Source organism: Epinephelus lanceolatus, chromosome 2, assembly GCF_041903045.1.
Source record: "Epinephelus lanceolatus isolate andai-2023 chromosome 2, ASM4190304v1, whole genome shotgun sequence".
Classification (NCBI taxonomy): Eukaryota; Metazoa; Chordata; class Actinopteri; order Perciformes; family Serranidae; genus Epinephelus; species Epinephelus lanceolatus.
Window position 1 is genome coordinate 32,476,715 of NC_135735.1, and position 26,166 is coordinate 32,502,880.

At 41.1% G+C, this 26,166-nt stretch overlaps 1 protein-coding gene across 2 annotated transcripts in view; it reads left to right on the plus strand.

Annotated features, from left to right (window-relative positions):
- mdga1 (MAM domain containing glycosylphosphatidylinositol anchor 1) overlaps positions 1-26,166 on the plus strand; it is a 234,347-nt gene that overhangs the window by 83,246 nt on the left and 124,935 nt on the right. For both annotated transcript variants that reach the window (XM_033627130.2, XM_033627141.2), the window contains exon 4: positions 3,956-4,130. In XM_033627130.2, coding sequence (XP_033483021.1) covers positions 3,956-4,130 — 175 coding nt within the window. The remainder of the gene's footprint in view (positions 1-3,955; positions 4,131-26,166) is intronic.

The following is a 26,166-nucleotide window of genomic DNA, read 5'->3' on the forward strand; positions in this document are numbered from 1 at the left end:
CGCAAGTCACTGCCCAAGCGTTGGATTTCGATGACTTTGGAATGAAATCAGGCTCGGCAGGTTGGGGTGGTGAATGGATCACAAAACACCAGACTTTCCCAGAGGACTTTCCCTCAGAGCCGGGTATTCGGAATCCTATGTATTTTGAGTCATTTTAGAGTATGTCCTCACCATGTTTCTTCTCCTAAACCTAAACACAGTAACTTAAATCGCCTGAACCTAACCTTTGTAACTTTACCTTGAGGATGTAACGTCATCTGTGGGATGCTAATATGTAGGATATGGACTGCTGTGTGTGCATTGTTGTAGGACAATATACAAACGTTTTTTTGAGGATACGTTTCTCAGCTTGTCAGTCTTCACAGATTTTGCGCCTGAGCTACCAACTGTATATTATATCACCTCTATTATATCAGACTTGTCACCGGACAACATAGACATCCATATTCCCCAGCAATCATATTGCATATCTGTATATGATAAAAAAAACAAGCAAATAAGACTTTTTGTTGAATCATTTTTTACAGTTAATTTGAAGTTTTTTTTAATTAATGAACAATAAATGTATACTTTTTCATAGAATACTACTCACAATTTTACACCACAAAATGAGAAAAAAGAAAGAAAACCATAGTTTGCCTTTTTGAGGGCACATCTCAAATCACACAGTTTTAAATTTAAACCAAGGTCTTTGGACACAGGTTCAATTCCGAGGTGGCAAACAAAGTTACTCTCAAAGGCCCATTTTCTGCCAAACACATTGTTAGGGGGGTCCGCTTTCTCCAGAAGCCCCCCCACCCCACGGGCCCACCCCTGCCAAAGCCTCTATCACATAATCTTGCCATTAAAATTCTTCTGAACTTGAACCTAATCTTAATGTTTTCTGAACTCTAATCCTATGAATAACTCTAAAACACTCCCTCTCCAAAGCGAGAGCAAACAAAATGTCCATTATTTGTAAGATTCTCACTCATCTTTTAATCCTTGACTAGAAAGGATAAAAGCAGGAAAACACAGATGCACACTTCATGCTCACTTTCACTCTCTCCTTTTCTTTCTCTCACAAAGATCCACACACTCTCATACACACAGACACACAGACACACACACATACACATGCATGCAAACTGGAGTCACTAAACCATGGAGAGACAGGGTTCGGTTCATTGCTCACCTTGGCTGGTTTGATCAATGGCAGTCTGCCTCCTCCAAATCCTTCCCACAAACAGAGCTGAATAAACAGGCAGGGAGCGTTTACACAGACCCTGATAATCTGCTAATCCATATAACCTGCTTTCTAACCAACACACACACACTCACACGCACTCAGAGGCGCACAGGAGTGAATATGTACACTGATACCGTGTACATATCCAGGAACACAAGCAGACAACTGTGCATAAAAACAGGAAACACACACTTCTGTGCACAAACATTTGCATGCACGCATATACACACACACACACACACACAAACATAGACGCACCCCGTATCAGTGGCTTTTGCCCATTATCCTCTCTGACCTCCTCAACAGGACATGGTTGATAGTCTTGTCGAGGATGATAACAGACAGAAGGGTTAATAGGGATTAATGGACTGTACACACACACACACACACACACACACACACACACACTGAGAGAATAACATTCCAGTGCTGATGAGTTTACAGGCTTTCATGTATCTCCAAAGTGTATGTGTGTGTTTGTGCATTTGATTAATAGAGTGAAAGTATCATGTAGCTGTCGGCCGTGCAGCATTCCCACGGCTTGATGGGATAATTGAGGCGTGAAAAAGCCATATAGAGTTTGTCAAAACTCTTAATGGTCTGAGTTTAGCATCATGGACGCCATGAGTACAGCGCTTAGTGTCATTAACTTCTACTCTATGGAGCAGACAGAGATTTTATCACCGAGAAAGAACGTCATAACTGCATTTCTAATTTTGAACGGACTTATTCCAGTTATTTAGATTTAATGACCTGCCGAGTGAGATGAAGACTTTTCCTGTCTGTCTCACTCATGCACTTTCTTCTTTTATATGTGGTGACCGAATATTCTTTATATAGACATACCTTTTAACTGCCTTTCAGACTGACACTATGCTATGAGCATTAGGACGATGTAATTTGTCCATCACAGCTGCAAAAATAGAACTTTTTTGTGATTTGACAATGCTATGGTTCAGGTGTCATTAGGTTCAGGCTCTGAAATGATGTGGTCAGTGTTAGGGAAAGAGCATAGTTTGGCTTAACATAACTGCTTGGTTTAAGTTAGGGAATTATTTTGGGCTAAAACTTCAACCATGTTAAGAATAGAGGACCTTTGGTGAAGAATCGGTCATGGTTAAAGAAATGCTTCACCCATAAAATGACCATTTGTTATTCAATTAGCCATGCTGTGATACCTTGTATTCATGAGGAAAACCTGGTCTTCTTGCATGCCTCCATGGAAAACAGTGACCATATTGATTTATTAATTGATTGGGGACCATGTTTAACAACTACAAAACTGCATCAAAGCATCCGTTTACAAATGATTACACAACTTGTGCAGTATAACCCAAGTCTCATTTATCTAGTCTTACGTTCAGTACTTCCCGAACACATGCATTTCGCTAAACCCTTACTATTTAAAACTGAACTGAAAGTCAAACGTAATTACGCTCTCTTCAAAATCAGACTCCAATACCAAGGTTTTTTAGTGAAAGTGCGTGTGTTAGGAAGTCACACGAGTTGTGTGAGGGTTTGTAAACGGATGTTTTGATGTAGTTTTGCTGTTGCTAAATGCAGTCTTCAATCAATCAATAAATAACTATGCTTGAGGCTTGTGAGAAAAACAAAGTTTTCTTTATGAAGTACAACAGGGCATGACTAATTGATTTACAAATTATCATTTTGTGTGTGAAGTGTTTCTATAAAGTAAACTGACATTGATTGTGGGTAGGAAATTGGAAATGAACAGATGATCACCATGTCAAAATGGGCGTATACAACCGCGACAACTCCCTCCCTGTGCTGACTTTGTAGCTCCACATCACAGTTACACAAAAATCTCAATGGACGAGAATCACAGGTCGTAAAGCCACCAGCTGAACGTAAACATTCAATATGTTGTTTTTGGCCATCTGTTAAAATGACTGATGTTGGCCTGTTACCTTGGACAGATAGTTGGCTTTAACTGTACTCCAGGGTGGCTGTGCCTCATGAGGTAGAGTGGGTTGTCCACTAATCAGATCGATCCCTTCGATCCCTGGCTCTTCCAGTTCGCATTTCAAAGTATCCTTGGGCAAGATACTGAACCCCAAATTGCTCCTGATGGCTGTTCCATTGGTGTGCAAGTGCGTGTGAATGGTTACTGAGGAACAGGTGGCACCATGTATGGTAGCATCGGCCACCAGTGTGTGAGTAAATGGTTGAATGTGATTCATAGTGTAAAAGCACTTTAAGCGGTCTGAAAATAGAAAAGGGCTATACAACTGTAAGTCCATTTATCATTTACCATCCAAGGTGTTTCAGTACACTGTAACATAACTGCTGAATGTGGTTAAAGGTGCAAAAGAGAAATAGACTCTGAAGTTCAGTACCACATTGCTTTTCGTATTCAATCAAGGATATAAATTGACCATCAAAGAAATATGTGTCACTCATTTTCTTTGTTAGGAAATAAGAACAGAATGTAACTTTTAATTTTCATTTTTATTGGTGTGATTATCGGTTGTTAAACATAAATATTTGTTTTGATACAGAGTAGTTTGACAGTATTTGTTTACTGTGTATCTTTTAGGTTTTTTGGGAAATCAAATGTCAAAGCCTACCTTGCTTGTCTTTCTCTCCGTTGCCGTTTTAACTTTCTTACACTACACTTTGACTGATTCTGTCCTTGCTACACCTTGCTTCCACCGACAGCATCTTCGTCAATTTAACGTTTTCTCCCCTTCCCCCCACTCTCTTCAGGTACGGTGGACGAAGACGGCAGGCAGTGCATCAGACAAGTTCCAGGAGACATCCATCTACAACGAGACGCTGCGCATCGAGGGCATCCAGAGGGTGCAGGGGGGTCGCTACTACTGCAAGGCCGACAACGGGGTGGGGGTGGCTGCCATCAAGTCCATCCGCGTAGATGTGCAGTGTAAGTGGGCAGGGAGAAAGAGGAAAAAAAAAAACAACCTCCTTCCACTTCTGGACCACAGCTGACTATCACTACAGCTATTCCCACTGTTAGAGAAGACCGAGATTGGGAGAGATGGAAAGATTGGTAGAGGAAAGATGAAAGACAGATTGGACGGATGATGAGATTTCAGGTGGGAATGGCTTCCAGGAGTATCTGATGACTTATGGTGGAAGGGATGAAAAGCATGGTCGGAGGATTAGAGGGATGGGAGAGGATAGATCAAATAGAAGTGCAGTATCTGGAAAGGGTATAAGATGGTGCTACACATTAAAAATGAACATCTCAAATTTTTGCTGGTAGTGTACCATTGCTTTATTGTAGGGTTAATGCAGGTGTGTACCCCACCAATGAGGGGAATTAGAGAAGAAAAGAAGTTTTGTCAGATACTCCTGGACAAAAAGTGAAGTCTGTGGGACATATTAAGAGTTTTTATAACAGTTAGTCCAGGTGGTACGGGCTCCCTAACCCACTGTTTCTCAACAAACCCAAACCAGAAAATCAGGTTTTCAGCGTTGCAGCTGACTCTGTTTAGCTCTGTCACATGCTCAGAGTTCACAGTGCCTGCCATAATTAGCATCTAAATTACTTATCGGCTCATTATTAAGAGATAACCTTTCCTTTTCACACCTTGTTACACATCCTTTGAATTGCCCCTGCAGTCTGCAGCTTTACAAAGGGCCATTTGTTATTGTTTGTCATACAGACAGACAGCTGAGAAGCAGTGCTGTGTTGTAGGGGTCCCGTGCTGCTGCTTGTTTCACTGCCCCACTGTCCCTGTGAGTCAGGGGCCAGGTCATGGCGACAGGTTGACGCACAAGCAACTATATCCCCAACACATCGATACGGTTCTACTTAAATCCAAGCCCCCTAAAAACCTTACCCATCCTTTCCATCAGTCCATGGCGTAGGGTTCTTTCCTTCATTGATTCAATCGTTTTAATGGTGGGTTTATAGACTAATAGAAAAAAGCTTATTTTCCAAGGGCCCTATAACACTAAACATCCATTACCTGCCTTTCATTTGCTAAATTCATCTCTTCCTATGCTTTTCTTTATGTACAGCACAACACCATGATCTGCCATTCCTCCTCTAGCATCACATTTCCTACACCAAACCATGCAATCACAAGCATACACACACACACACAGATACAGCACACACACATGCTCGCCCTTTGCTTGTTCCTCTAGGATTTGTCACTTACACACCACCCTGCCTCAGCCTCCTAATGGGGCTCCCCCTTCATACATCCCTCCCTCCTACTTCCTCCTCCCTTTCTGCTGATAGTGTTGGTTCTCCCCAGGTGCCAGCTTGGCCCCTTCTGGGGAGCTGGTAATTGCAGGGGGGGGGGGGGGGGCTGGGTAGTAAACAGGTTGTATTGTGAGTGTAGTTGTGACAGGAGCTCTGTGAAGCTAACCAGCTCTGACGGCCAATGCTTGTTCAATTCCCCATCCCCCATGCCGTGTTAGACCCGGTGGCAATCGGCCACACTTCCTACACAGGGCGAGTTCAGTGCTAGAAGGATGTAATAATTAGCCCAGGCTACCACAGAAAAAGAGGGAGAGAGGGGGAATATATAAATAAAAGTGGAGGAAAAGATGAATTGGAGATTGAGGAGAGAGGGGCCGTGAGCATGAAAGGAACAGGCAGCAACCAATACGGCTGAATGTCCCTGAAAATGCAGTTTGAACAGAAGGCCAGCAAATTCTCTTGAGAGTTACAGATACAAGTAAATGTACTTTATGTCTATCAATGCACACATGGGTGACAAATTAAAAGAAAAAGAACATGCTTTCTGTGTAAGGTGTTGAGTAGCGAGCCACCAGGACAGCCTCTACAGAATGCTGCAGGGAGGATGCTTTTGGTAGACCGATGCAAAAGTCAGCATCACCCAGGTTGCCTCAACAAAAAGCATATTTTTCCATTGGATTTTGGAAACATTTTGTTCTGCAAGATAATATTTTGAAGCTTATAGTACACCGCAGTTACATGACCTCAATGTTGCCACCACAACGAGGCTGTAAAGTTAGTTAGACACCTTCAAGTTTCAAGATTCTTGAGCGGGATATTTACTGACGAAATTTATATCGTAGAACCAAACGTGAAAGTCTTCACAAATGTGAAAATCTTCAAAAAAACTTGACTTAACCACACACGTTATTTCAATTAAATTTCCAAAAAACTAACCTACTTTGAGTTGAGGGAATCTGAAGAGCAGAAATGCATTTTAGGAATCATTCCTGCACCACTCTATGCTCCGAGCATATTCTACACGTCTTTGAAACTTGGAAGCATCTCCAACAGGTTATTTGGGCTGAGATCTGTTGACTGTGAATGTTATACTGTAGCATTTGATTCACTTCATTTTAATTTTGTCAAACCATCCACGCCATGCATGGTGGCTGGAGCTAGACCTGTGTGCTTGATTGACAGGTATCTCTCAGGTTTGAACACTCAGTCATTGTGATTGCTGCCTGTTTGATGAAAATCTGTTCCATCCAGACTCCACCGTGTTGCCAAAATGTGGCTTTTTCTGGCTCTAAACAATTGACAAGATGGCAGCTAGTGGTAAACACAAACTCCTGGCTCCAAAAAGCCCTGTCAAAAGCCAACAGGAGACGTCACAGATGATATGTCCATGTTTTCCTACAGAGATAGCAAGGGAAACTGAAAAATAAGAGTAGTTGAGGCAGAAATGTGAAGGGGGAATGTGTGTAAGAAAATGTTACTTTATTTCAGTAAACAGAATGTAAATTATGTTAACACTTACCCTGATCCCGACTACTGGATGCACAGGACAGACTGTATGAATCTAAAGAGTGCTCTACCTTTTCAGGGAAGAACTAAAAAAAATGAATGGTGATTGATCATGGCTGAGCAGATCATAGTATTGAGGCTGTCGTAATTTCCACGTACAAAAAGGGGAAGAGAGGAGAGGCGAAAAATAAGATGAAAAAGAGTAAGACAGATGGAGGGAGAGGCAAAAAGAAAAAATGAAGACAGGGAGAAGGAGAAATGGAATTCGGGGGAAAAAAGAAAGAGATGCACATAATAAGGTAGATGCACTCATATGCTTTTTAATTTGGATGCATCCAGCAGACCAGCTATTGGACTAGAGGGCAGAACATGTTGTTACCTGCACAGGGTACAAACAAGAGCTTTAGCTCCCTCCGCTTCTCTCAATCACACAATTTCTGTCTTTTTCAGTGTCTCAGCTTTTTAACGATATGATCACGCATTGCACACTCTGTTCACTCCTTACTCTTCATTTTCCCCTTTTCCTTCTCTCATTCCTCCCTCTTTCATGTTGTCCTTCATGTTTTCCTTCCTCCCTGCCGTCATCTCTGAACCACACACACCAAGGCGTGAGGAAGTCAGGAAGCAGTGTGTCTATTTTTTGTGTGCCTGCGTATGAAGTGAGTCAGCTGGGGTCTCTCTCCTCTCAGCTGTGAGGCTCAACCAAACACAGCAGTGTCTGGCTTTAGGTCATCTGCTGTGCGTGCAGCTTTAACTTTGCTTTCATACAATCACATGGATGCAAGCAGGCGTGCAAGACATGCACACACACACATACACACACACAAACCCCACTGCCTGCTCTTCCTCACTTGCACGCACACATCTTTTGCATTTACATACATGCACATGCACTCTGATGGATACACTACTATGGATGCACTTTTGAGTGTGTACGTGTACTGAAATATGTCCTGGCGCACACACACACACACGTCAAAGCACACACTCACACTTCAAAGTTCAGTGTGTGAGAGCAAGACGAACAGCAGGGAAGAATGAGGAGGGGAGAGAGTGAATGACAGATTGAAGCTGAAAATACAGCAGAGAAAATGAGTGGAGAGTTTCAGGATTAAAGAAAAGGCGCATAGTAAATATTCTGCTTTGAACAGAAGGCACATACAGTAAAAGTCACCTATATATTTCTATATCCGACATCCTGTATCCCTGTATCTCATTTCTCTTCCTTTTTTTTTCATTTTGTCTTCTCTATCTGCATCCAAATTCATTTTATTCTTTTGTTCTGCAACTCACACACACAAACCTTTCCTCCCTCCTCCTCTCATTCTACACACTTACCTTGTTTTATTTCTTTACGCCAAGTCAAGCCTGTGAATGAGTTATTAATTGAGCAGGTATTTACTTATTAACCACAAGTCTATTTGAATAGATCAGTTAGTACAGAATAGCTGATGCCAGCCAGTTTGCTTTCCATATGAATCTGCTTGCGAGATGTTCAGCCAACTAATTATAAAGTCTATGTACTTAATGAGCAAATATAGGTGAAGCTTCTTCTGTCAATCTTCCCCTTTCCACTTCCACATATGATTACACATATAATATATGTAGAGCATCCATGGGTCTCTTGGAAGGTGCTATAAAAATTCAAGCTATTTTCATTCTCATGTTCTATTTTTTTTTAATCTTCTGTTTTTTTAAAGCACATAGCAGGCATCAGCAACCTTTTTCATTAATCTACTCTTAGACTGGCGTCACTGATGCTTTGCACTCAGCAGCACCTCATCAACCCATCAACCTGTCCCGCCCTGTTAGGCCTCCATCACAAGGAGGTCACCTGTATCAACCAGCTGACCAATGACCTGGCACTCTAACCACTGAGGCAGTGGGACAGTGAGCTGGCGGGGTTTAACTTTTTTGAGTAGCCTCTACTGATGGGATGGACTTGGTTCAGAAACCCAACCGATGATACGTTAGAGAAAATCAGATTTAAAAAAAAAAAAATGCATTGTTGAAAAAAAGGTTAGCTCAGCTTAGTTGAAATCAGATCCTCTCTCTGGATTCATTACTCTCCTCAGGACACCACCAGGTAAGTGGAAAAGTGTTGGGGGGTAATGATGATGATACTGATGCTGATTATGTTAATGTTGATGGCAATATTGTGACAGCAGGGATGGAGATAATGGTATTCATCATGCCTTTGCAGGATTGTTTTCTTTTTGTTTGTCTGTCAACAACATTGCAAAGACAGCAAAACAGGCCGATCACGTACCCTAAAGCAGGGGGTTGAAAGTGTCTCACTGACTATGTTTACATGCACAAGATAACCCGGAGTTTGCCCTTTTTCCAAAAGACAATATTCCTACCAAGCTGTTTACATGTCCAAAGAAAATGAAAATTCCATTAATATTCCCAGTGATATGCAGCCGTGCATGCTCCCAATAACACGTCCTACCATGTCCTTTATCATGTCAAAATATAGTGGAAAGGCTGGAGCTCCTTGTGCCATTTTGTTTCTTTGCATCAGTTTTCTACTGGTGGGGTACTTGTTGGAGTGTCTCCCTCTTTCATTCCATCAACCACCTCCTTGAAAAGGTCAGTGCTGTGATATTTGGGCATATCCAAAAACCTGTTGATATCCAAGTCTTTCCTGATGTAGGTGTGTTTCTTCTTCTGACCCGAAATGTGGGATTTTCTTTTGGTTATGCATCTCTTGGTTTGTGTACAGCACATCCATGACATTGCACAAAGCTGACCGTAAACAGGCAAGAGGCCGTGTGTAGGAAACTGCAGAAAAACCCCCAAATGACGTCTTTTAACGTCAGCATGATATGTGGTCGGTTGCTGTTATAGTTTGGTGACGTCAGGGGGAAACGCGGCAGGACAAGAACAGAAGTTAAGGCGGCGAAAGTCCAACGGGTCCATGTCATTGGTCTGACAGCCCATTGGTCCGACATCCCATTAGTCTGAGGGTCTGCGGTGCTGAACGGCTCCTGGCGGGCGCATTTCTGCCTTGATGGTGCGCCGCAACCGGCTCTGGGTCAGCTGGGAAAGGCTTGAGGCGAAGCAGGCTCACGGCTTATGTGTTTGCCACTTTCTTTTTCATTTTAACCCACACCATGATCTTTTCCTGACCCTAACCAAGTGGTTTTTGTGCCTAAACCTAACCAGACCTTAACCACAGGACATCATGATGATTTTGGAACAACGGGACTTTGGAACAAAGGGTTTAATATGGTCGGAACAATGAGTTTAATATGGTCGGAACAATGGGATGTCGGACCAATGGGCAGTTCCCAAGTCCGACAGGGGTGGATGGTAGCCATGCTGGTTGGGTCCAACAAACATGCACTTTCACCCGAGAGAGCGGTGTTCGCGTCCCATAAGATTCTAAAGCCAAACCCTGTCATTTTTTCCAAAACCTAACCACGTGTTTTTGTTGTCAAAGGAACCAAAATGTCAATTTGCTGTTTTGTACCGACGTAGTGCATTTATTTGAAAGAGACTGTATGTAAACGTTAAATTTCCTGTAAAAACGGATGCGTATTTTGAAAGAAGACAATGCGTGTAACAGGTAAAACTTGACACCGTATCCCAGAACGTCATCAACCAACGCACCCAGGGTACCTTGCACGTCATATGTGGACGCGGACCATGACCAAACGTTAATATGTGACAAGGTCAGAGTGAGAATGTGTTGGCATATCCCTTGTGTCTGATTCAGAAAATGCTACATTTAGGAAAAGACATAATTCTTAAAGGAATATTGGTTTAAATGACTCCCATCAGATTTGCAATATTGTCATATCCAGAATAATAGTAGAATATTACTGTGGCCCCCCTCACACACTAAATCAAGACAACTGCCAAACAGATGTCAATGTGAGACTTCAGCTTATTTTCCAACTTGTGATTTTTTTCAAAGACACTGGCGCTAAGCTTTTGTGGCATTGACAGTAATGACAGTATAAGTCAATGGCCTATAAGCTCATGAATCTCCAAATGTACACAAGCCCTTTCACAACTTTGGCAGTTATCACCCTAACTGTCACTGGCTATGGGAGTCAATAGAAGAATGTGTAATCTATTATTCCCGCAGTGTGGCTTTAGAAATGGTCCCAGTGCAGTGGTGCAAGTACCCTAGAATTGGTGTTTTTCACAGTGGCACCCACGCACACACACTTTCACACCCGTAAACAGCAGGCTTGGTGGCATTTAGTCTGTCCTTGTTGGCCAGAGTCTTCTGTCACAACATGGGCTCTGTGCTTCAGGGTGACACCAGTCCTGGTTGGAGCAGGAGGAATGGCCATTGCCGCTGCTGGCGTACACAGTATGCACACACATGAATACACACTCACTTCATGAGGCACGCACACAACTTTGACACAGAAAGCAAGTAAATGTGTGGTATAGACAGAGCAAGAGAAAAGCATTAACAGGTAGTTTAAAAGAAGCTTTGACCTTTCAGTAGGATCGAGGCTGAAGCCGCAGGGTGAATCATCGGGCCACCACATTACTGTCTGAGTCACACAGAGTAGCAAAAAACTCCTACAAACTTTCTCCCCTTTGCTCATCATCTCTTTCACATCTCATTCCACGTGTTTCTCCCTTCCCAACGCTCTCTGTTTATCTTCCTCTCTGTGGCGCCCAGTGTCTTCCTCCCTGTGTGTTACTTGTTATTACTCTCCATTGTTCTTTTAATATATATTTTCTGTTTGTGCATGCTTCTTTGTGATTTCCTTTGGTCTGTTATGTTTTCTCTGTCGGTCAGCCTCGTCTCTGTAGAATATGTCCCTTCTACTTTCTTCGTTAGTTTCTTCCCCTGTCAACTTTTCGTATTCTGTCTCTGTCAGCAAAGGGATGGCTGCAGTTCCCGTGCTGGACTGTTATTAAGGAGGAGTGTTTTGGTTTATGTGTTTGTTCATTTTTTTGTTCTTACCTCATAGCTCGGTGATATGATTTAGTCTGCAGCACATAGTTAGAACAAGTGCATTAGATATGTAACGGATCAAGTCAAATTCTGGTAATCTGGAAACTCTCCTTGGCCTGGAGGACACGCAGTATGTTCTGTTGATGTTCAGACACATTCAAAAGGAAATTTTTATGTGTCTGTGGGCATTGTGCATGTGTCAACTCAGTATTGTACTTTCTACTTTCCCTTTTTCTCAACAGCTCAAATTGTGTTAGTCTGTGCTGCTTTTGAAAGAAGCCTAACAAGCTTGCCAGAGTAATTTTCAGGCGGCATGCTTTGTTAATGACCATGAATTCCTCGTTTCCCAATTTACACAAATGAAAGAGATCGCTGAGAATAAAGTTAAAAGGCCTGCCTTTTTCACGGTTGACATTGTGCCTTGTCATTGCACCAAAAGCAAAGGTGTAATTAATAACATTAATGAAACGGGCAGGTCCATTTAGGTGTGCCAATGAGCCAGTATGTGTAATTTGAGGGGGCTGTGAGTGAAACAACTACATCTGAATGCAGCCATTATTAGTTCCACATATTTGACAAATAAAAGTGTCAGCCGCGAGAAAGCTCTGTGATAATACAAAATGAAACTGCAAGTAATTTAAAAAACTGGAGGTATAATGTGTGTGAATCTTAATGCTGATGATATAAGATGTACAGTGAAGACTGTACTGAAGTGAAGTACAATGGAGACTCCAGTGACATACGTTGCCATTCAAAAGAGAAAACCATACAGTATTCAGTAGCTGCTTGTGTCAAATCATTAAAATCTTTGGCCTTGTGTGGATTTTCTGGTCTGTGGTTCTGTGAGAGGAAACCACCCCCGTTTAATGTTGCTTATAAGAAACAAAGTGCTACTTTTGCCACAGGAAATGCAAAAAAATACAGTCTGTGCAGCAGGGTGTTGGGTTATCAGGAAATGTTGTTCCCAGTAATGTCAATTTTACAAACAAAAACTACGACAAAATGTATTTTATAACAACCGTTTTTTTCTGTGACTAAGACGAGACGTTGATGAGCTAAAAAAAAAAGATCTTGGTAAGAAAAACTAAAACAAAATCTGTGTTTCATTATTGTTGACGAGATGAGATGGGACAGGTTGTAAATGTCAGTGGTGGACTGCTGGACATTTGAGATGAATGAGAGGACAGGATAACTGAATGATGAATTATTTCATGAAATGTAGGCTATTAGAATTTTCTTTTAAAACAGAAAGCCGATAACGGCTGTATTTCCTATTATCTTCTAATACCATGTGAGTGGTATGAGATTGGAGCATCGACCAGCTTTAAATTCCAACAAATGGTCAGCACCAGGATGTTTAGCCTGCAAAACACTCACACTGGAGCAGCAGCAGCTGTTGGTCCAAGTTCTGAGTTGTTATCTGGCAGTAAATAAGCAGCCATGTGTGTCTGAATGTGGCTGGTGAAGCTGTTGAATGGATATGTGGAGTTTGTTAGTTGCAGCGGTGGCTGTTAGCAGCTAGCCTCGCTTGTTAGCTGGTGCACCGCAGTGGAGCGAGAAGCCAATGGCTGCTAGTCTTCACATCTGTGTCCTGCAGGACTCAACTCAGATCCGAACTGTCCCAAGATAGTTTGATTGCTTTTAGACGAACAGGAAGGAGCTTGGTTTATCTGTTAGTGTAGCTGTGCTGTATGTAAACAGTCTGAACTCAGCTGAGACCGCTAAAAGTTTAGTTTTAATCAACAATTCCATCAGAGGACACAAATTTAAACCTCCAGACAAACATGTTGCAGATTCAGCTGAAAGAAAGTTATTTTTTGCCTCTTAACAGTCAGACTGATAAATCAGAGTTTACAATGAACCTGGGTACAAATCCGAGTTGTCTAGTATTCTCACATTAGTTATTTGTGGTGTCAAAGTATTTGAGACCATAAATAATGAGATTTCGACCCAAATGATGTTCAGTAAATGTATGCTTGTAAATCGTCCCTGAAACCCTGCTGGAGAAATTTATAAGTGTATTATTTGTAGAATTTTTTTTTTCTAAATTACACTTTTATACAACATGTCACCTTCATTCTATTTTTTATACCTCTATCACCTTCATTGGGTTAGTTGACATCGACTAAAACCATGAAGGATTGAAATGACTAAAATGCTAATTAGCATTTTCATCTAAAGTCTGAGACTAAGTCTAAACTTATACCTCTCCCTATGTGCTACATTAGACATGAGAAATGTACCTGGACTTCCCTGGGTGAGTGTGACCTTTCCTATCTGGGAGGTGTGTGTGGTTGCTTGCTCTTCTTCATGGTTGTTCAGAGTGAATGTGTATTTATGGATACTTCGTAGTGGCACTTCAAATGCTTTCTCAGTCTCTTTTGTCTTCAGAATGTCTTGCCTCCGGTGTCTTCCTCGTTCCTCTGTTCGGCTCAAAGGCCTCTCCAGCTCTCCCTTCAGGTGTGGCTAATAGTGGCTAATGAGTAAATGCCACCGGGAGCGTATCTGTGTTTCCCGGGTTCTATGTTCCCCACTTAACCCTGCAAAAAAGGTTCTATGTTCCCTGCTTACACAAAAAAGGTTCTATGTTTCCCGAGTTGTATGTTCCCCACACAACCAAGCAGGAAACATAGAACCCTTTTTGTGTAAGCAGGGAACATAGAACCTTTTTTGCAGGGTTAAGTGGGGAACATAGAACCCAGGAAACACTGAACCCGGGAAACATAGGGATGACCCCAATGCCACCAACCCCCAAGTGTGACGTCAATGCTGACCCTGCCTGCTACCACCTGTCTAAACTACACCTACATCTACAAGACATTGATTAAATGAGCAATAAAGCTAGCATAAGGAAAGTGAAAATTTTGATAGCAAACATAGTAGAGAGTGCCGTTTCTCGATAGAAACCAGACTCTGGGGTTTCCTTCCACTACCAAAACCTCATTGTAGCAGATAGCCTATTATTGGATGTTTCGCAAACACCCACACAATGTCAGCCACTGATGCGTCTGCTAGTCGCCGATTTTGGTGTACAACAGACTCATTTGAGTCCGGGTCTGACAGCTGCTCAGACATGTGTTGCTGCATCTCTCCGATGTTTCCTTTAATGTTAACACTAGCCATCTTGATGCACACTGCTCTTTTACTGGTTACCCTAGTGCTAGCAGTGTTGAGAAAGCAGAAAGTGAAAAATACCACAAGCAAAAGAGGTAGACTCTGCTTCTAGGCCCTTTTCAGAGTTTTATTTTTAAACCATTACATGGGAAAACCATGATATACAAAAAATTAGTATTAGTACTGTGTAAGTATTTTTACATACCTTAAAATGTGTGTTAAAATATAAGTTTCCTATTATGAAGGAGTGAACCCAGCATTTCTTGTTAGATAAAGAACTGTGATGCTTGTCTTAAGCTTTGTCCCCTGTTTTATCGGCTGCTCTGCTCCGCCATGACACCATGTTCTTTCCTGTCACTCCAAGACTAACTCCTGTATCTGCTCTGTGTGTGTGTGTGTGTGTGTGTGTGTGTGTTTGTGTGTGTGTGCCTGTGTGTGTGTGTGTGTGTGTGTGTGTGTGTGTAGAGGATGTATGGTTACAGTCCTCACTTAATATAACTGATAGCCGCTGAGAAGTCTTATACATAATACAGTGACTACATTAGTGACAGTAAAATGGACATATACTTTATATCTCTCTTATTTTAGATCCTATAGGGAGCAAATGAATATCAGCCCGGAGTATTCTCATGACTATTACCTTTCAGATTATGTCTTTGGTAGCAGCTTGAGTGGTCTTATGTCTTGATCTACATCAGGGACATCCTGAAGCATGGTGTTGGACATCATGCTTCCAGTGAGTGTGGAAAAAAAGAAAAAAAAAAATCCTTGCCTTGTCTGCAAAACCCTTGCCTTGTAAAGCTTCAGACATTTTTCTCCCCAATGTGAAATCTTTAAAATTTATTGCATTTGACAAGTGGGCTCGGAATGGAGAGCAAGCATTTCTGTCCAGCACCCCATCGTCCTCAAGCCTCCACTGCAAATCCAGTGTGGACACATACACATCTTGCTACACACAAGTAGCAGGAAAAAGCTGCTGTTCTCTAATCAGATTACCAAACATTTCTTTCCATCGAAAAATGAATATTTTAATAAAGACTGATCTGTCTGTCAAGTAAAAACAAAATAATACTTTAGCCTAATGTTTTAAAAATAATACAGCTCTGAATTCCCTCACCCAGGAAGCAACATCATGAAGGAATGATTCACCATTATATTAGATGGAAGGCTGTCCTACATGTGCTGCATGTTTTCTCTTTTATGAAAAGGAGCATGTTGTGGCAGATTGACAGCTCTCTGACGACTGAGAATGGAGAGGGCACCAAAAGGCTGGGGCTGGCTGCCTTTAAGATGCACCAGACACACAGCCTTTTCTTCTAGAAACTGTGTTTATATAAAACTAATTTGAATCAACAAATGTGTTTTTGCTGAGCCAATTCCATTTTCAATTAACATAATGAAGAAATGTTGCTAATTAACATACCAAGTCGTAAAAATGTTGATATTGACCAAATCAGCAAAATGTCTACTGACAATGAATTTCATTTTGACTACTGACCTTTTTTAATTATTACCTTTTTAATTAACATAATGGCAATCACAATATTTCCCTGTCTTTAACCAAAGTGCTTCTGTTGCCAAATTTTACCCACAGACAAAAGTCTGGACACAAATCCTGGATTGTGGTGTCCAGCCCCACCATCCCCCTGAAAATCCAGTGCAGTACATAAATTTAGTGTTTCATCAACTCAAGGAAACATAGCCTTTCTACATAATCCAGGCAGCGACAATGTTACCACCCACGTGATTATGAATGCAATACAGTATTAAAGAAACATATTTTGCAGTAAATAGCACTGATAAATGCATAGCAAAGATACAGGCCAGCTGGGAGGAAATATGGGGGGAACCTATCTATGTTTCCCGGGTTCTATGTTCCCCACTTAACCCTGCAAAAAAGGTTCTATGTTCCCTGCTTACACAAAAAAGGTTCTATGTTTCCTGGGTTTTATGTTTCCTGCTTGGGGAACATAGAACCCAGGAAACATAGGGATGACCCCAATATGGGCAGGGGGACATTTTTGATGGGCCCCTCATCCACACCCATACTTCCAGCATTCTTATAGTTCCTGCAAAAATAATCCAATTAATCATATTTCCGCATGTATTTTGTATCTACTTGTACTTGTCTCTACAGTTAAGACCTTGTTTTCTTATTTTGAAAAGCAGAGGAAGTCACGTCATGTTTGTCCTGGGCCAAAAAAATGCCCTCCAATGAGTGATTAGAGAAAAGTCAAACCAAACATTGATTAAAGAAATTATTGCAAGGTATTTATCAGGCAGCAGTCCACTTCACATGATTACATCAGCGGCACTTGCGAGCTCTGCACATCATGCACCTGACCCATGTCAGATGGACCGAACCATTTCACAATACCTGGGGTGGAGAGTATCAGATGGCATGTAGAGATGTGTTTTAATTATAAAAGTACATTTATTTATAATTTAAATACATATAACTTGTATTGTCAGTGATATAAGTTGGTAAGTAATTTGTTGAACTTGATCCCATTTAAGGGTCAACCATAGACCTTTTCATTGGCTGCCCCTTGGCCTTTGGCCGGGGTCATCTGTACCTTTTGACCCCCGCGATGGCGGGCCTACATAAACTCATACAAGGGCCCTGACACACCAAGCTTACTGTTGACTTTTGGACATTGTAGAGCCATTGGTGATTATTTGCCGACCTAGTTTTGCAGGTGTGTCCCACACTGTCGGCCAATTCAGCATGTGGAATTGGCAAGTGCTAATATCGTAGGCAACTGGCGTTGCTGGCGTTTCTTGAAGATGTTTCGCCTATCATCCAAGAAGCTTCTTCAGTTCTAAATGACCGGTACGGAGTTGCAGGCTTTAAACCCTGTTTCGGTGTGAACCCTCGCAGAGTCGTAGGGGTCACATGCGAGCTCTGAGTTTCAGAGTCGTTAAGGTCACAATTTGAGTCGTTGACCCACCTGGCCACCATGTGAGTCGTTAGGGTCAGGTGGGACCAGGGGTGAATGGGTGTGAAGTCGTCTGGGGGATCCCAAGACTGCATTGTAGGTGGGTGATAAGTGGTGTCGCAAGTGATGCCTAACAACTCACCAAATAGGGTTTAAAGCCTGCAACTTCGTACCAGTTATTTAGAACTGAAGAAGCTTCTTGGATGGATACATAAACGACAATGTGACATTTCCATTTAACACCTTATTTAGGAGGCTCGTGATCATCCCAAAGTGTCAAACTGCCACCACTGTTTCACCTTCCATTAATGCACACAGATGCAAGTATAGGTGATAGACTGAGAACATACTGCTCTACTGTTCCTCCCTACATAGGTTGACATTCTTTTTTTAAAATATTGCATGCGCACAGAAATACACGCAGGCACTCACACTCATGAACAAGAGCATTAATTGCACACAAAAACTCATACAGTACAATGCTTCAGCTTGCATGCAGAGCAGTCATCTGTTCACACTGCCACGTCTTATCTTTATCCCTCCACATTGCAATCTGAGATTCTCGTTGTTGCCTGTGACAGGAAGAAAAAAATTAGTCAACCATAATAATTTCCTAACAGTGTATAACAAATAAAGATGGTACACTGGTTCAGTGGTTAGCTCTGTCACCTCACAGAAAGAAGGCTGGATTCGAACCCAGCTGGAGCTCTCATGTTCTTCCCATGGTCATGTGGGTGTTCTACTGCCAGGCATGTAGGTGGATTGGACACTTGTTAGTTTAACAGGCTGAGTTTGCATTTTGTATGAGTTTTTTTCTGTTATAGACTACATTTACGTAATTTAATATATACCACTTTTAATGCAGCTGGCGCAGATGAAAGACATGAAAGAGAAATGGTGGAGGGCCAGAGATAGTGTTTTAAAACATGACCTTAAGATGAGTGGGTACATGTTTTAGGGCATGGACAAAATATTATTGGTCTCTAAACTCTAAAAAGAAGTTACCTCAGGATGACCTCTTCAGAATACATTAGCACATTAAAGACAAAAAAAGAGATCCTGAATGGGTGTTGTCCTACAGACATTCTGTCCTTATTTCAAAACACTTGTCAGAAACATCCATTCAGGTTGTCCTTTCACAGCCTTAATATTAAGACATCCTAAATGAAGTGATTATATATACGATGAAAAACAAAATTGAAAAAAAAAAGCCATGGACGTGACCTTGCTATCATCAGTGGTAGGTACAGCGTGGCGAATCCTGCACATTCTGAAATACACAAATCCCGGCCTTAAACCTTACATTACTGGTACATTTTTTAAATCCATTTCCAGATTAAAGCAGTGTTCATTTGAATACCTAGACTCAACATCCACATTGTGATTTGCACAGATTGTGAGCTGTCAGTAGCTATCTGGGGCAGTCAGTACCAAAGGCTACATGTTTAAAAGTAAAAAAATGTTCCACTTAAGTGATGTATGGCACTGCTGTACAGTAGCTCAGTGAGTTTAATATGGTGCTAACACTGTCGGGGTTAGGAGTCTAGGTCCCACTGGACCCATCTGCCACTCATATTGCAGCAATGCACTTTGGATTAAACCATCTACCAAATTGCATACAGTGAAGAGATGGTATGTGGAGTATGTTATTGAAGCTCGTAATAATTCTGCTTCAGTTTATACGAGAACATACAGCCTCTCCTCGTGTGTCGAGGGGAGAAAAATAAAGCAGTGCATCCTTGCTTAAGGGGGTGTTGAAATATTACTGAAGCACACATTATGCGGCTTTTGAAAATATTAGCCGATCCTCTTTAACACATTCATGGTAAAGGCCTCTGTATCCTGCCGCTGCGATGTTCTTGAACCTAAAAGTAAAAGAAGCATTGACAGTGGCACTCAGTGTTTATGGCGAGGAGCTACGTTATTCAAGTTGTGCCAGAAGCTCAGCTCAATCAAACACAAGCACACAAAAAAGCTTCTCTGCACACCAGGAAAAGCTGGTGCAACACACAAAACTGTTTCACTTGAACCTTTGAGGTTCATGGCTCAGCATAGATTTGTTACGTTCATTAAACACTAGCATTGCTACGTCAATGCTCTTTCCATCAGAAAAGATTGTCTTGATGCTACATTTAGTGTTTGGGTGTTAATAATGTCCAAACAGCTTCAGGCTTCTCTCAACAGGACGCTGCTGTGTTTTGGCCCAGAGGTGCAGTCACACTGTGTGAATACACAACAATACACAGCCCAGGCCAAATGATGCTCCTTTTTTATGCTGCATGTCATTTCGGGAGATACTTAAAACCATGGTTTGCAGGAGACTAAAATGTGCTTTCATTATTTTGTTGGTTACATCTGATTTTACCATGCAGTAGCAAACACATGGTCAGTGCTTTCCAATCTTTTTGTACTCAAGGCACGCCAAAGGGCAAGCCAAAATTTATATCTGTGCACAGTAGCCTCTAAAATGTGAACAAATGATTTAAGAATTCATTTTAAATGTTTACATCAAAGCACCAATAACACATCCATTTATAAGGGAAATAATGTAAGATAATGTGATGTGTCACACACTTATAATTTTCCTCACATGAATAGCAACAAATAGGTTCCCCGTGAAGGTAACCTTTTATTAGGAAATGGGCGCGCACAACATACTGATGCATCCATCCATCTCTGCAACCGCTTATCCTCTTGAGGGTCGCGGGGGGGCTGGAGCCTATCCCAGCTGACAATGGGCGAGAGGCAGGGTACACCCTGGACGGGTCAGCAGAATATCACAGGGCTGACACATAGAGACAGACAACCATTCACACTCACATTCACACCTACGGACAATTTAGAGTCACCAATTAACCTGCATGTCTTTGGACTGTGGGAGGAAGGCGGAGTATCCGGGGAAAACCCACACTGACATGGGGAGAACATGCAAATTCTGCACAGAAGGGCTCCCTCCTGGGATCAAACCAGAAACCTTCTTGCTGTGAGGGGACAGTGCTAACCACCACACCACCGTGCTACCACATACTGATACAGTCAATTAAAAATTAATTGATAACTTTTTGAATAGGCCCAGTTGAACATTGCAATAACAATGTGTGGTTATCAGAAAATCACACGGCACATCTAGATTTGCATCACAGCACACCAGTGTGCTGCATCACACCTTTTGAGAACCACTGGTCTCTGTGCACGTGAGCCTGTGAGGGAGTTACTGTATGACTTCCTGAGCAGCAGCTAAGTAAATTAATACTGAATGTCACTGGACACTGGTTTTGCTCAGGTCTCCTTAGTGATATCGTCTTAAAATAAACTTGTGCTATAGTTACATGAACTTAACATGAACCCAGATAGCAATTGATTAAAAAAAAGTTGATGTAGCTACATCCAAGGAAGAGCTGTGCAGCTTTATTCAATATTTATACTGTATGCACAGTAATAGACGGACCTGTCGGTCATGTTCTTTGCTCACTCTCTGCATCTAACAGATTCTCATTACCACTATCTCACCTCCAGTCAAATATGTAAATGAAATAATTTGACTCACAATATGAAGTAAAATATACCCCGGCACCATAAGGAGCCGGCCTAGTCACTCCGGGTTCTCATTTGAACTTTGTAAGGAGGAGAATATGATTATTATCACCTCCACTGCTACCAGATTATCATCATATCGTTGTCAGATCCACTTCAGAACTAATATGATGGAATACTAAGGTGGATTTCATTACCAATTGCATATATTCACACAGTCTCTTTCAGATGAATGGGCTTAACTTAATAGAAGATACTGAATGTTTGTGTGTTTGTCTGCGTCTCTGTGTGTACGTGAGCGAAAGAGACACTGTGTCCATCTGTATTTCAGAGCAAAATGAATTTGTACAGTATGTGTGTACAAGTGAGTGAGTGTATGTGCTTGTCGGTGTGTATGCAAAGCAGCAACAGGAGGACTATTGTCACAGGAAAATAATACCCCTCTCTTTCTATAAAATCTAATTTAGTCCCACAGCGCATCCTATTTTTATGACTGAACAGGCAAAAGATGTTCCACAGATATGGGAAGGCAGGGAGGTATGAAAAGGTGAGGGAGCTATTGTCCTGTTCCTCATGAATACATATTTTTGATTAAGTTCATCTGTCTGATATCTAAAGTCCTTCGGATAAAACCGACGGAGAGAGGATTTGTACCCCACACAACATTCAGCTTCAAGGTCTCTGTCATATCTGCTTTATGAGAAAGCTAATTATTTAGCTCACTGTTTATTTGAAAATGTTTTGCCTCTTGTGTCAGCTTAGTGATGCAGTGCACAGTATACCAGTTCATACCAATCAGAAGAAAAACACTACCATGGATAAACAATTCTATATTCACACATTAGATTTTTGGAGGAAATTGACCTTTGCCTATACTCCACGAGGTTATTCTATTAAAATATGTTATTCTGAATTGATTATAATTTTTAATCCAGTATCGTAAAAAAACACTAATTGTCTTTGCTTTACTTGTCTTCCCATACAGCTGTCCATATTCCAGAGCAAGCCATTTAGTATTTCAGAAGTTTGACTGGTTGCCAGGCAGCCTTTTTCCAATTATTTCCATCAATCAGGAGAGACTTAAAGGGCCCTATCTTACACCTGACACAATGCAATGCACAGTGCAGGGCAAGTGTCATGCTAGTTTCAGACCAATGCAGTTGTCCATTTTGCAGCCAGAGCCCACTTTACGTAAGTATAACAAATGTACTTGGATCCATCTGTGTGCCCATGCGCGTCTAGGTCTTACCCCCTGTTTCCACTTGCGTATGTGTACAGAAACGAGGCAACCGATAGTCCATTCATTCCTATGGGAATCTCTGTGATATCTGATGTACCTGCAAAACTCCTCATTACCGTAATATTTCGGTCCAGAATTTGCCTCTAAAAAACTTTGGCGGTGGATTTAGGACAGACTGTATGACAGTGTGCTAGCTTAGCTAACTCGCTAAGGCTATTTTCTTCAATTCAGTTGCCTGTGTTGATTGTCAAGTGAGTTTGTTTGATTAAAAAGAATTTGTTTATCTAGTTTTAAAACATTGTGAATCTGAGTAATGTTCTTCTGTTAAAATATGGTTATACATTATATACAGTCAGATGGTCATTGTGACTCATTCAGTCGTTCATACACCTTTTCAGTGAAATATTTCATGTTCTTATTTTTGCTGATAATGTACCAAGCAGATATTCTGAACTACTGGATGGCAAAAAACGGACAAAAGCCTCTCCCCCATGGCTACAGGTAGTTTCTATCAGGTTTCTCTCCATCTGTAAAGAAACGCACTTCCTTGTGTTGGACACTAGAGGCATCATCTGTATATTTACGGACATCAGTCACATTCTTAAGTGGAAGCAAGACATTAAATGAGGTGTGGTCAGGTGCACTGTTGGCGTATTGCTGTGTGGAGGCAGCAGAAAGTGATTATGCCATTGACGAACAAAAACCTGGGTACGATTCAGAATGGCAGTGTATTTTCCTGCTATTTAAATGGTGCATTATTTACAATACATTGTAAGTTCACAATGCACGTACACTTCACACAGGGATGCACAGATGGGTTGCGAGTGGGTGATATAATACATCATTAATGAGGAACATTTTAATTACATTCTTTAAATTGTGAACATAGCAGAGAGCAGAGCAGAGCTGCTGGCAAACTCCCCATTAAGAGAGACACTGTGCACATTTATGCACGAGATGCAGTGTAACTTCATTGATTATTTCAGAAACCGAAACATTTCGTTATGTTTTCTGATGTCAGCTTTTAGTTTTGCTGCTTAAATGGTCCACAATATTTGCTGCAGTGACATTACTACCCTTACTGCATTACTCTCAGCAGAAAACTGCTTGTTTCTCCAATTAGTGAAATCAGGCATGTAAATAGCAGTATGCCAGGTGCGGGCACGCTTGGCTTTTAAAGGGAATGGGAGATGACCCTGATTGGTTGAATTCATGTTATGGCCAAAACATACAAATGATTAATTAATGGAGTAAATACAAGCCCTGTCTTTCTTGGGCTTTACTTTGCACCCAGCGTATGTGCAGTTTAACTAGACACACCCTAAATGCACTTCTGCCATGCACTTCAGACCTTGTGCTATAGATCATTTCAATAGGATCCGAAGAGTAATTACACAGATTTATGTGACATAGAGGGCAGAATAGGAAATTTTGAAGAAATATGTGAGCAGTCTAGATTAGACCCAGTTATGTAATCATCACAGTGAGCATCATTTCTGCTTAGGTTTCAACCAAGGTTTTGTTATTGTTACTGCAACACTCAACTGTAATGTAATATAAAAGCAGAGATGATGTTCAATGTGATGTCTGGGCAAATAGTTTATATATTGTATGGAAATGAATAGAAATGCATGGGAGGTGCTAGGTAGGTAAAACATATTTAAAAACCTTAAACCCTGTAACATGATTTGAAATTGGTTGTAAGTAAAATAAAGCACTTATGATTTATAGTAAAAGAACTAATAACACTAATAACTAATAACACTTCTGTTCAGCAGCTGTGGTACTAGATTCCAACCTTTGTTCTGTTTGCATACAAGGCATTTTACATAGTGTAAATAAAGGGATTCCATAATTTCACAAAAGACAGATATTCCACTCTTCACCTGAGAATATGGCAGGTCTAAAGCAAAATGTTAACACTGTTGTGTTGATACAGTCTCGTTGTTACCACATAGCTGCTGTTGCCAATGTCAACAAGTTTGGATAATAAAATCGCCTTTCTTATGAGAAATCTATGTGTGGCACTTAACCCTGAAATGCCTCAGAAAAGCTGCTCAGTATTAATGTGGCTTAGCTGGCGGCGTGTATTAGAGCATTGTTGAAAAAGCATGGAAATTCAAGAAAGCTTAGCAGCTAAATTAAGGCAAAAAACAGGCTTTCATTCGACCTGAAATAACCTCCAAAAGACCAGCAGTGCATTGCATTGTATCTCCTACAAGGAAGCGAGCCGGCAATCCGACCATTGTCTCACATTAGGCCTAATTAATTAGCACTTTGCTATGGTATAAATCCCTAATGGAAGCTCACTGACCTTGGAGTTATTTTCAGTGCTCAGAAGGCAAAGGCAGCCCTCTCCTGGGTGTGTTTATAATAAAAATATCTTTCCCACTTTGTTTTGCACTGTTTTGAGTGCATGTGTGTGTGTGTGTGTGTGTGTGTGTGTGTGTGTGTGTGTGTGTATGCAGTCATGTGTTAGCACTGTGTGAGAAGATTTTGCAAGGTTTTGGGTGAAATGATGACAAAAGCTTGATAAGGTATATTGTATGTAATTGCACCACTGGCATAATATTCATACAGAATGTAGATTTAAACATTGTGAAAAGCATGGTATGGTTGATTGTTTATTTGTTTATTTAACTAGGTGACACATTGAGATTTAATATAATATAATACTGCATTTAAATGTCATACCTTAATCATTATGTTATTAATACTGTTGTTCTATTTTAACACATTTATAAATCCATAGCCAGTGTATTGCCTACAGTAGATGGCAGTCAGCATTGGTATAACCTCCGGAGACCCTGTGTCCTCATATGAGGACATCACCTTCTGGGTTTACTTGACCTTATACTTTATGCTACTTAACTTAGACCTGCTGTCCCCGATCATGGACTTTTTTGTGCCATCTAGTGGAAGTAAGAGCACGATGCAATATTCCATGTACAAACAAGATGGCAGCCGTCTCAGTCAAGTCAGTCTGCAGCTGATCCCGACACAAAAGTGGACAGGGTAAAAAAAAAAAAAAAAAACGGATCACATTTTATGGTTGAAACTTGTTTATTTGTGATTAATAATGTTTGCAGTTTGATATGGCAACACATTTGACCAATTTTAGCAACAGTAACAAGCTTTTATAATCGTCATGTTTGAGGACATTTGGACCAATCAGTTGTGACAGACTGTCTCTGCAGACAAGCTTAGATTTCTTAGTTTTCTAAATGAGCAAGTCACAAGACTTTTAGATTTGTTGCTTCATTTGTAATTTAGTTTTTGCACAACAACGTTCATGTGAACAGATTTTTACTTCAATCCATCGTCCCCATCTGAGGACATCATTTTTTTCCCTCCAAAAGCTCCCTGTTCAAAGGCGTTTTATACTTATCAGGTCCTACTGATCCCAAACAGCAAGGAGACATTAAGAATACATACCAAACAGAAAATGAGGTCTCAGGAGGATCTGAGGCAACATCATGCAGA